The following is a 12,326-nucleotide window of genomic DNA, read 5'->3' on the forward strand; positions in this document are numbered from 1 at the left end:
TGGGCAGAGACTGTAGGTGGTGCAGGAGATGGGCAGACTGTAGGGGGTGCAGGAGATGGGCAGAGACTGTAGATGGTGCAGGAGATGGGCAGAGACTGTAGGTGGTGCAGGAGATGGGCAGACTGTAGATGGTGCAGGAGATGGGCAGAGACTGTAGATGGTGCAGGAGATGGGCAGAGACTGTAGATGGTGCAGGAGATGGGCAGAGACTGTAGGGGGTGCAGGAGATGGGCAGAGACTGTAGGTGGTGCAGGAGATGGACAGGGACTACAGACTTACCAAACCAAATCATATTTTCTAGAAGCCAGTCTAAAAGAATATTTTCCTGCATTGGCACCCAAGTAAAGAATACTCAGACTGCTGTCTGCTGGGGCAGATACATGACACGAACAAATATAAATTAAAGCTCTAACACTCCAACTGATTTTATTTTACTGAAAATTGGTTTAGTCCCTATGACTAAAAGCTGAGCCTTGTAAGCTCCCTGCAATCATTACATGGTATGTGCTACTGCTTAGGACAATCTAAATTGTTGTCACGGCATTGCTCCGATTTTTACAGACCACAGATCTGCCAGGACTCTGGGGATGATTAGATTCTCTGGTTTGTATCTTCTGTCGGGGCATCCTGGGATTTACAGTTCCCCACGAGGAGTCTGGCCCATCAGAATGCTGATATGTCTATGTGCCAGGTACACAGGACACATGTGCCAACATTTACTTCTGTTCCTGCCCCGCCCCCTCCCGTCCCAAACTCGAACTCCAGGGGGTACGGCACATTGTGCAAACTTCCAGAACGTTCTCCTGAGCCAGAATACTCTGCAAATATTTGTGCGGAATGTTTGTTTTTTTGATCTGACAAAGGAAATTTGGAGGTGAATGGGCAGGAGACCTCTTCAAAGAGTGATGACAAAACGTGTAACGGCAGGGGCCGGGGCCCTCGAACTTCCTCGCTGCTGCTAATGAGTGCCAGGGCTGATAAAAGTCAATGCAGCACTTGTGGGTTCCTGGATTAAAGCAAACCTCTGGTAAAAAAAAACACAACCATCCCTATCCTGGTCCCAATCATCTGAATGGACACGCCCCCTAGAAGCCTGATTTGAAGTAGCAGCTAGCAGGCATCAGACAGATGATATTGGCTGAGCTGATAAGTGATTCATTCATCTACTGAGCTGACACAGGACGAAGGACTCTTTCCTTGCATTTACTCGAGCAGCCAATCACAGAACAGCAGGGCTGTACCATACAGGTGGGAGGTCACATGGTCTGTCATACCTGGAAGTACTAGGAGGAATAGGGAGGGAAGAATCTGTAACTGGGAAGATGGGGAGTCACAAAAGTGTATAAAAAAATGGCAACCACATTTTCTTTAATGCTAGCTAAGCACTACTTGGTCCTGGGGTGTTGTAACCTCAACTGTGTGATGGGGCTCCCCCTAGTGGACAGGTTGGACAGGAAATGCCAGAGAAGGCTGCCAGCAACGAATCGAGCATGACAATGTCAGAGCATGGAGAATTTGCCATCAGGCATTTGGAAGAGATTTTACACTACAAAGAATGTGTGCACAGTTGGTGCCGCAACCTGGGACAGCAAGGTTCACAAGGCATGGTGAGCATGCTACTTTTTAGTACATAGATTGTTCATGTTCTTTGTGTAAATATATATATGAACACCAACATCTGGCTAAGAACGATCACTTATCCCGGCACAGACAGAAAAATAGAATCTGACATACCGATCTTTGGGTGCCAATGATAGCCTTGTGTATGACAGGTTCTCTTTACCAGGGCCATTCTTTTTGCCACCGTTCACACACTGCCCTTTGAAGTCATGTGACCTGCATCTTTTTATAGTAAACTTCCCCTAAAAGCCATCCCACCTTTGATTTAGTTGTCAGCCAAAAAGAAAAGCTCATTATTGACTGATTATTGATCTGGTGTAGAAGAAGACAGTAAAGTTTAGCAAGCCACAGTTTAACCTTTGTCAATAACAAACAGCTGAATCTGTCACCTGGGATAACTTCATAAAGCAGAACTAGCATAACATACGTGATAAGAACGGTACCATTTTTGTTCAGGGATCACTGGACTGAGATGTCGGCTCAGGGGTGACAAATTCATGCAAATCCTGGTGGCTGTGATCACAAATGTCTGACATAGATCAGCCTCTGCTGCAGCCTTTCACAATGTGACTTATTACAATGTTGCAGTCTGATCACTGGGGGCTGGAGACAGAGAAAATGCTTCTCCTGCATGCAGCAGATTGATGATATCATCTCAGCCTAGGAACTGTCACCGGGTTGGAGATCTCAATTTTTTTTTTCTGCAGACTTGTAAAAATACTAAATGCAAACTTTACCTCTGATGTCTGAACACTTTATCAGTGAATACACCTTGTGGATTTTTTTTTTTGACCCTGAATATGTTGCTGTGTGATTTCTCGCAGGCCTTTCTGTGGGGTGAATTTCCTATACACACCACTAGGAGGCTGGTGACACCATAGAGCTGCCATGAAACCTTTCCCCACAAAAAATGCAGGAAGAATTCCACGGACAGGAAGTGAAAGGTCAGTGACACGTCAGAGGAGGCAAAGTACCAACCTGGAGAAATCCGCCAGCTCCACACAAATCATTATCAGCTCTTATTGCAACATTCACACAGAAGGCCTTTTTGATGCAACATTTTCACTCCCCAGCAATTCACATTGAAATGTTTCACCCTCTGTCACCTGGCATCACATTGACTTCCCTGATGGTGAAAACAACATTAGCAAGTCCACTAAAAGTCCATGTGATGGGTGACAACGCTTGAGCACAATGAGGAGACACGTGTGACACGCAAACAATGGCAGACATGAACAATGCACAGATATTACATTTTCAAAAACATTGACATGCATGAAAAGGACATAAAAATTGAATCAAATCAATGACACTTCACATGAATCAACACAGCACACGTCAGAAATATTTATTGAAAAAAAATCCATAAATTTGAATCTGTCACGTGACCTAAAGCCTAGGCAGAGATCACAAGCACCCTTGTGGGTATTTCACTCCATTGGAGACTGCAGGGGTGCTGTTGTCCTTTTTCTGTCTGGAAGCATTGTATAAAGCAGCCTAGCCAGTACATTTCATCAGCAAACATGGCTACCCCATATAGTTACGCACAAGAAACAGCACAGAGACTTTTGGAGCATGACACAAATGTATCATCAAAATAAATCACTTCAATTTCTGAACAACTCAATCAATTCTGAACCAATCAGGACTCCCTATATAGTGGTGTCAGTCTAACACAGGTGACCCTTACAGGAGCATGTGCTGCTGATTTTTCATTAGCCGATCAATAGCAGTGATTGGCTGGGATGTTTTGCCTAGGTGTAGTTTAATGTACTGGGAGTGCTGTCTGGTAGTGGTACCAGGATCACAAGACTGGCTGAACAGAACAACAATACATGCACATGTGTATCTCAGACAGCAGCACATGCGTGAAACAGGATGCGCATGATGCAGACATAGAACAGGCCACCATCAGCAGACAGCGGAGGCCCCAGGGGTAGAAATGCACAGAAGGCTGCGGTCTTACCTGACTTCACAGAGCAGTGGATGTGAGCTTTGGATTCGTAGTAGACCCAGTCGAAGCCGGCCTCCACCGCCAGCCGGGCCAGCATGCCGTATTTATTGCGGTCCCTATCGGAGGTGGTAATATCCACGGCTCGCCCCTCGTAATGCAGGGACTCGTCCGAATGGTGGCCATCCTCATCCCAGCCTTCCGTCACCCGCAGCTTGACGCCCGGCCACTGGTTCATGACAGAGATGGCCAAGGAGTTCAGGCGATCTTTGCAGCGCTGCAAGAAAGAAGAAATGCGGTCAGCCAGTCCACCAATACAAACAGCTCTTCATATTGAGAATCTTCTAGAAATTTACTGTTAGAAAAAACACATTTTCTGAATTTTCTTACTGATTTGAGACCAGCTACATTCCCATTGGCTGGGAGTCGTCAGGTGAAGAACTGCCCATGAAGAGCCAATGAGAAGATTGTCTACTGAGCCCCCTGACTACCAGCTATGAGGCAATAATTACTTTGCCAATCACAAACTTTGACTGAGAAATGTTTGTTAAGGGATACATTGACCAGCATTCCTATTGGATAGGAGTTGTCAAGTGAAGAGCTGCCCTTGGCAACCCACAGTGAATGGAAAGGCTGTCAACAGTATATCTTAGCAACCATTAGCCAATAATTACACTGAAAATTGTTTGTTAAGGGATACGTTGAGCGTCATTCCTATTGGCTAGAAGTTTTGAAGAGCTGCCCTTGGCAACCCACAGTCAATGGAAAGACTGTAAACAGGGTATCCTAACAATTGTCAGCCAATAATTACACTGAGAAGTGGTTGTTAAGGGATACATTGAGCAGCATTTCCATTGGCTGGAGGCCTTAGACCACCAACCAATGCGAACGGTTGGCTGCCAGCTCTTTACCATAAAAAGGAGCACTCAGAAGTTGCTGCACTCAATCTTCCATATACGCTTGTGAAAATAGCCATTAGTGTATATGTGGGTCATAGCAATGGTGGGACGGAACCCGCACCTCATCCCTACTAACAAGTCACTCTATAAATTTGTTATTTACCAACTCACACATCATAATTCAAATTTCTCTTATTTTCACAATCTATATACATAATTGTAATTATTAGAAGCCAAAGTGTCAGGGTGACAATGCAGGATCACCAACAAAATAGGTATAAGGCGTTGTCACCCTAAAACAGAAAGTGTATGAACAAAAACCTTTATGGGGGGATTTTGATAAAAGCTTCAATGAAACCCCAAAAATGACACTGGAGCAACATCAGGATGGTAAATGCGCCCTATCCTTCCTACAGTGTATACATGAGGACCCGTAGGTTTCATTTTTTTTTTGTCACACCTCGGGAAACTTACATATTACGGTCAGTATTCCCGGAGCTGGGAATGTTCCGGCTTGTATATATGGATGTATGTGTCTATAGGAGGCTTATACAAGATCGTTATCTGATTGCTCTTTGCGTTCCGTGCGTGTCCTGCAATCTGATTGGCTGAGGGGGAGGTAGTTCGCTCCTCTTGATTCATAGGAGTAAACACAGCGGATCACAGACGGCACAGTTCTGGGGCACAAACGGTGTTTGTCTGGCCACGGAATGAGCGAGCTGCACATTTTTCATCGAATACAACTGAATTGTGCCTGCCGTCGGCCTGTGCTGTCCCCGGGTCACCCTGCCCACAAAGGCAAACCACAGGGCCAACGTTCCATTCATCATCGGTGTATTTCCCGCTCATTTCTCAGGTCACATTTCTCCAGTTGTATATATAATATATATGGAAATATAAACATAGGGCTCAGGGAGGGCAGGCGTAGTGCCACCTAAAGGCCAAAGGGGATAATCACGCATAGGCATCACTTTGCCACAAGGATTTGCAGCACATTGGGCACCATAGTCAGAAATCACTGTCACCCGTCCATGATTGTTTCAGGTGCCATTTTGGGATCAATGGCTGCCCATTCCATTGTATGAAGCGGGAAGATGGGCATGAGGCCACCTTATAGCAGTCAAGAGGACTGACCGCAACAACATTGGAGGACACCGGTACACTTTATATATATGAATCAGAATGATGGGTGATGAAAATCTACATAGAGTGTTAATTCACTTTGCTAAGTGAACAGACTAATTACAATCTCCCCGCCCGATAGTATGTAATAACATAAAAAACATAACATAGTTCTCTGGCCCTGAATGCCCCCTTCCTCCATCGCCCTGTCCCTTGTATTTGGGGGGACATAATCTGAGTCCCTGTGTGATTGCACTCTGTCAGGGCGGATAGCTCAACCAGATTGTTTTATCTTTCTGCAGAGACGCGTCATCCATGGCAGCATGGGGCAGTATGGGAGCTGCTGTCTGCCCTCGCATGCCTGCACCAAAATGTGCCAACGAGCCGCACAGAACGAAGGAACAAGAACACAAACAACCAACATGATCACTACGTCAAGGAGCCCTGGAAACAAACCAAACTGAGACATGGACCCTTATAGTGCACTATACAGACACCACAAAGGTGCAATTAAAGCTGCACACATTTTTAGCTCTTTATAGCACCCCAACACGTTATGATTTTTAGAATTTTCTGTTAAAATGCTGCCTTTTCTGCTCTGACTCTGCAGTGGTCTGTGCCAGCATAGTCTAGTACCAAGCACACCCCTCGGCACAAGTGTAATGCAGATGAAATGAGGGGATTGGTCAGGTCCTATAGAATGCCATTTGTAAAGTGCATTGGATGCGACTCTGGTGCATAAAGATCCGCATGGTCATAGAGAAACACCATGTATGTACTTACAGCCCCCCCCTTCCCCTTGTACGACAGACACAACGCTGCTCCTCTTTCCCACTTACTTGCTTCTCATGCTGCACAATGCACTCAAATGCAAGCTTATGAGAATGCTGAATCCTAACTAAAGCTGACTTACCTACCCCCTTTCCATCGCAAGATGCCGGCATCCTCCCTCTTCTTCACTTCCCAAAGACAATCTTCAGCTAATTTGATTGGCTGCACAAGTTCATTCATTCCCAAAGTGCGCAAGGGAAGCTGGAAAAGCCTGGCAACCAATGCCGAGTTGCGCATGTGAAGAATTTACAAGATTTGACAGCCAGGTGGCGATCAGGCAGGGAAGTGCAGTTATTGCTGAAGGGACATCACCTGTCCCTTTCTGTAGGGGCCATCTGCCTAAGTCACAAAAGTTCAAAGTGGGACTTTAGCATAAAGCAGGTGAAATGCAGGTCAGTGAAAGGTCAACTACAGGCCAAATGCCTCTATCTAGAAATGTCAAATGATCTCAAATGCTCAAACAGATGAAAGCCCAAAGCCAATTCTTTGATATGCAAGTTTACATTCTTCTATTTTTTACCTCTAAACAGCAAAAGAGAAAATCATAAGGGGAAGCTCAGCTCAACCTATGAGGTTCTGCGACAGCTTTAATGACCTTACTATGACTGGCTAAAAGGTTGGCGCGATATGAAAAGCACGGCAGGATATGTCATAAAAAACGATCAATAAAATACATTAATGGTAACAGAAACTATTGATCTGGGGAGGTAAACACACGCCCTTGCTGCTGCACCTTCGCTATTTTTGGAGTATGGCAGGAATACTGACACCTAGCTGCGGATCACCTGGCGTCCTGCAGAGGCTTTATTATAAACGCAAGAAAAATTCTGAAACATAAATCCTGATAAAAGCACTGATATCCCAGTATCTGCTAAAGGATTTTATTTTTACTATCCACTTCTGAGATTTACATAGCTCTGCCACAAAGCATAGCCCTGTCTGGGGGAGAAAAAGACCAGCTGAAGTTCAGTAACACTTACAAATCTGGTCCCTCCCCCAGCTTGTGATTGGACTGTGGGGGAGAAGCAGCAGACTGATGAGCTCATCCTCTGTTATTCTGCTCTCTCCACTCTATAATTGCTATAATGAGTAATATTTGGTGGCACAGGTCTCCAGGATTCGATGGTAATCTTATTAATCGCTCTGACATGTGCCCTTCATGTTCTGCAAACACTGAAAGATGCCATTTAAGATTAGTTGTAGGAAACCTATTACTGTAGTTCCTAATTTTAACAACCAATCATGACATATTACTTTGTAACAGTAGCTATGACATCATACCTGGCCTGAATATAGCCTGAGCAGAGCAGTTGGAGGGGTCCATGCAGAAAACTACAGAGGGGACGGATACAAGACCAGAGAGAGAGAGAGTGGCAATGACTGGTCTTTATTACAGGAAGTTCAGTGTCACATTGGATAACTGCACAGATCTGAAATCCTGGCTAGTTGTAGGAATGAATTTCCTTGTAGTGACATGATATTGATACCTCCCTGTGCTAATAAAAGTTATGGTTTTGGCCATGCACCTATAGACTTACTGTCCTTTTGGAAAGGTGTCTAACATAAGCAGCTGAATCTGTGGTTATATTAGCTTCCTGTACTCTACCACATGGCAGAAATCAGACTGGAGGGGCGGAACTGTAAGATATAAAGGAACAGGGATCTGATTGTGCTGTCTGGCAAGTGTTTCCTGCATTGCAGGACCATCGAAAGGGCCCTGGGTCTATGGAATTTTATTTGCTTCAAAAAGATTTTGCCTTTCTATACAAGATTATGGGTATCCAAAACCACTTGAAGGAGGTCAAATGCAAGTTAAGAGGTAAACTGAAGGTCCAATGTACCCATCAATGAGGCCTCAAACTGATACTAGACTGATGCAACCAACACAGGTCCTCCGAGGTACCAATGCCCTTAATGTTCTCTGAGGTATCAATGCCCACAGCGCCCCGCTCCCTAGGCACACACATGCAAGCTGGTCCATGCAAGTAAAGCTGCGTACACACTTCCAATTTTTATTGTTGGTAAACGAACGACGAACGATCCTGCATGATATCTGCGAACGATCGTATGGCACCGATCCTGTACATACAGATAACGACACGATCATTCAAAGATATTGTACACACGATAGATGCGATCGTTTGAACGATACAGGAAGTGACGTGCACGACAGGAAGTGAACGAACGTTCGTTCGTCACGCATGCTCAGACCATGGACGATCACTGAACGACCGTACACACGATAGATGGTCAACGATCATCGTCCAATCCGATCCGCCAGTCCGGTCGTTCATTTCCAACGACTATCCTCGTTCGTCGACGCCGTTGGTTACTTTTTTTACGAATGATTTTTGGCCAATCGGTCGTTCATTTCCAACGATAAAAATTGGAAGTGTGTACGCAGCTTAAGGCATAGAAACAATCCTTCCAATGTCTGTGAACACCCAAACGTCATACAAAAGCTTTTTTGGGCAGATTTCTCTTTTTCTGCAATTTTTAGTATACATTCACCTAAAACTCACCTGAAATATTTATCCTCATAAGATCTAGATAAACCAAGTGCCACTAGCTGCCTGAGATTTGCAGCTGCCAACCTCGTGTGCTACCTGTGGCCCTAGACAAAGGTGAGGAATCTTACCTTTGCATGTGGTCCTATCAGGACATAGGTGTGGAAGGTAAACACAGGAATGTAAGTTCCTTGTGAGATAAGATAGGAGTCCATGTCCTTCCCACCTCACCCTGCAGGAAATTTCAGGGCAGGACCCTTGGACTGGAGAACAGCTTGTATTCACCCAAAGCAGATACCTGCAGCTTGGGTTATTAACCCAATGTAGCCACAACTTTTGGGGGAAACAAATGATGGGGGTAAAGGACTCTATTTCTCAATAATTTAAAAAAAATTGAATCTTGTTATGTGTTGTGTATTTCCTCCAGATCTGTGAAGTATCCAGTATAATAATTTGCCCTTGTGCAGGAGCTTCCTGTAATAAAGACCAGTCACTGCTGCTTTCTCTTCTTGTGCAGGATGAGTGGTCTCGTCTCCGCCCTATAGTTTTCTAAAGATGTCTAATAGTAGGCGGGGCCTGCCAAGTCCCTCCCACAGCTCTCTGCACCACCACATTTACAATGCAATATCTTGGTTTACAAAGGAATTCAGTGCACACAGTTAGTTGAACGATATCCTTCATGACTATTGAAGAATATGATGAAAATGTTTCTGTCCAGAGTTTAGATTTAATGATATAATTGGATAAAGTTGCATATTATGATACATATGTGATATGATTCAGAGGAGGCTCGTGGATAATTGGCATTCTTGTCAGTCACTTACATAGCAGAGAAACACAATTCTCCTGCCAGACAGGGACTAGAGTCCACCAAGCCTGCCCAGTTCCTCAGTCTGCATTCCTGTGGGTATCTACAAGGTTATGTTTAACATGTCACAATCCACTCAGACTCTGCACACATTTCTCCAGCACTCGCTGGTTTCTTTGCATCATCTCAGCATTGATATTGTAAAGGTTGTGTGAGTGAGATGAAGAGCTGTATGATCTTATGATTGATGCAGTGTGCAGGAATATTGGATTGATATCTGAGATTGAATGCAATAAACCGAACAATAAATACTCTACACCGTGTATACAAATAAATAATAAATATCACAAAGAGATTTAAAATGCATAAAAAGAGCGATTATTTATGTTATTGTTTTTTGGCTTTCCGTTTTAAAATTTATTTTAGATTAAAGTCTTCCATTCAATGGGTAGAAGAACCTTGGCTGATGTGCTGATTTTCAGATTTTAGGCTACGTACACACATGCAATAATTGTTGTTGCAAAACGAACGACTGACGACCAATCAACCATTATGCATGATTTTTTAAAATGTTCGTATTGAGCACAATTCTGTACATGCTGTAACGATACGATTGTTCAAATATAATCCACCAATAGTGTACACACGCTAGATGCGATCGTTTGAACGATGCCGGTAGTGACGTGTACTAGAGAAAGTGTACTGCAGAACCATCCACGATCACTGAACGACGGTGCACATGATAGATTGCGAACCTCTGTCGCCCAATCAGATCCGCCGGGATGGTCGTTCATTTCCAGCGACATTCCTCGTTTGTCGGCGTTGTTGGCCAGTCATTGTGCACTTTTTATGTTAAAGATTATCGGCCGATCGGTCGTCAATCGTTCGTTTCCAACGGCAATTATTGCCTGTGTGTACGTAGCCTTACCAAAGACAACTGTATAAGGAATTTGCCGATCAGTGAATTGGTTTTAGAGCAATATAAACCCAATGAATTTGTTGATTCTCAGCAACATTCACTAAATGTAATTTATTTTTTCTCAAACCAAAAATTGCCCCACTTTCACAGATGATTCGTTTTATAGGTCACTGTAAATACAAAGTACTTGTATACCCATAAATGGTGTTTTTTCTGTGTATTAGCCCTTGAAGGGGTTAATAGGTCGCTGCTTTGCTCCTACCCACCCCAGTACTGGAATGCAGCCTGATGTTTGTTCTTTATTTAAGGTGGAGTTCTACCTGGAAACCCCACATAACACCCTCCTTACCACAGCTCTTCACTGAGGGTCAAAAGTCCAACCGGCTCAGGGAAGAGATTATGCTGAGGAATCTGAGCAACAGATCGATACCTAGAAGTCTGCAAGTCCCAGGCATGGGCATTTACAGACTATAGGCATGTGCATCCAGGCTTTAGGCATGAGCATCTGCAGACTTCACAGGCATTGGCATTTACAGGCATGTGCATCTACAGACTTCTTAGGCAGCAGACTTCACAGGCATAGGCTTATGCAAATTTCACAGGCATGGGCATCTGCAGACTTCACAGGCATGGGCATTTACAGACTTTAGGCATGGGCATTTACAAACTTTCAGACATGTGCATCTACAGTCTTTAGGCATGGGGATCTACAGAATTCCCAGACATGTGCATCTAGTCTTTAGACATGGGCATTTACAGACTTCTTACGCATGGGCATCCACAGACTTTATGCACATTGAGGGTGGAATTTGGGCAGAGGTCGTACCTTGGTCTTCCCAATACAAGGAGGTTATTTTCTAGGTTTGGGTGAGCATGTGATTACTATTCAGGATGTAGTGTCCAGGGCTTAGTGGCCAATCACAGAAACCAGACACTATCATGTGCGGAAGAGGAAGAAGTTTACCTTGTGTAAGCTCCAACACAAAGCTTACACAAGGTTAGAACTCAAGTTAGGCTGAGCAATGAAACAGCAGGGGGAATGCACTGAATTGACAGAATGATGGGGTCTCTTGAAGCCGGTGCCCTGAGGGGGTGTCAGCAAAATGCCCCCTCCCCTCTCAACAGGTACATCTATGCCTGCTCATCCAATGAAAGCATGAATTGTACAGTGCTCATTGGAACATTGATTGTTCGGCTTCCCGTCTGTAGGTAAATAAATAAACAGTAAAGTACCTTACTGTGTCTTTATATCTGATTCCTGCAGTCCCTTGCACAGCAGGATTGATTCTTGAAAAGGATGGGGCAGTGCTGTAAGCCAATATAACTATATTACATTACACAGTACACAGGATGCTGGATGATAGGAAGCACAGGAATGACCATATCAGTGTTCCACTGCTCTTTCGGTATCCAATAATAGGTATGGGCGGTCCTTGACCAAACTGAATTGCTTTAACTGCAGTAAAGTGAAGCATGGTCGGCATCTGGCTGTTTTATTTTCTTAAAGGAGCATCTGAATTATAATCTGCTAAGTACAGAATCAAAAGAATCAGTCATGTCTAAAATTTTCTTCAATCGTACAATCATTTGATGGGTCATTGATTACTTTTTGATCAAACTGAGGAGCATTCGCACATAATAAGTAAGAGAACTTTTGGGTGAAAGCTAA

At 44.1% G+C, this 12,326-nt stretch overlaps 1 protein-coding gene across 1 annotated transcript in view; it reads right to left on the reverse strand.

Annotated features, from left to right (window-relative positions):
- Positions 1–12,326, reverse strand: part of IHH (Indian hedgehog signaling molecule) — a 44,293-nt gene that overhangs the window by 18,315 nt on the left and 13,652 nt on the right. Inside the window, exon 2 of the mRNA XM_072418017.1 lies at positions 3,587–3,848. Within this exon, the coding sequence (XP_072274118.1) occupies positions 3,587–3,848 (262 nt within the window). The remainder of the gene's footprint in view (positions 1–3,586; positions 3,849–12,326) is intronic.

Source organism: Pyxicephalus adspersus, chromosome 7 (assembly GCF_032062135.1).
Source record: "Pyxicephalus adspersus chromosome 7, UCB_Pads_2.0, whole genome shotgun sequence".
NCBI lineage: Eukaryota > Metazoa > Chordata > Amphibia > Anura > Pyxicephalidae > Pyxicephalus > Pyxicephalus adspersus.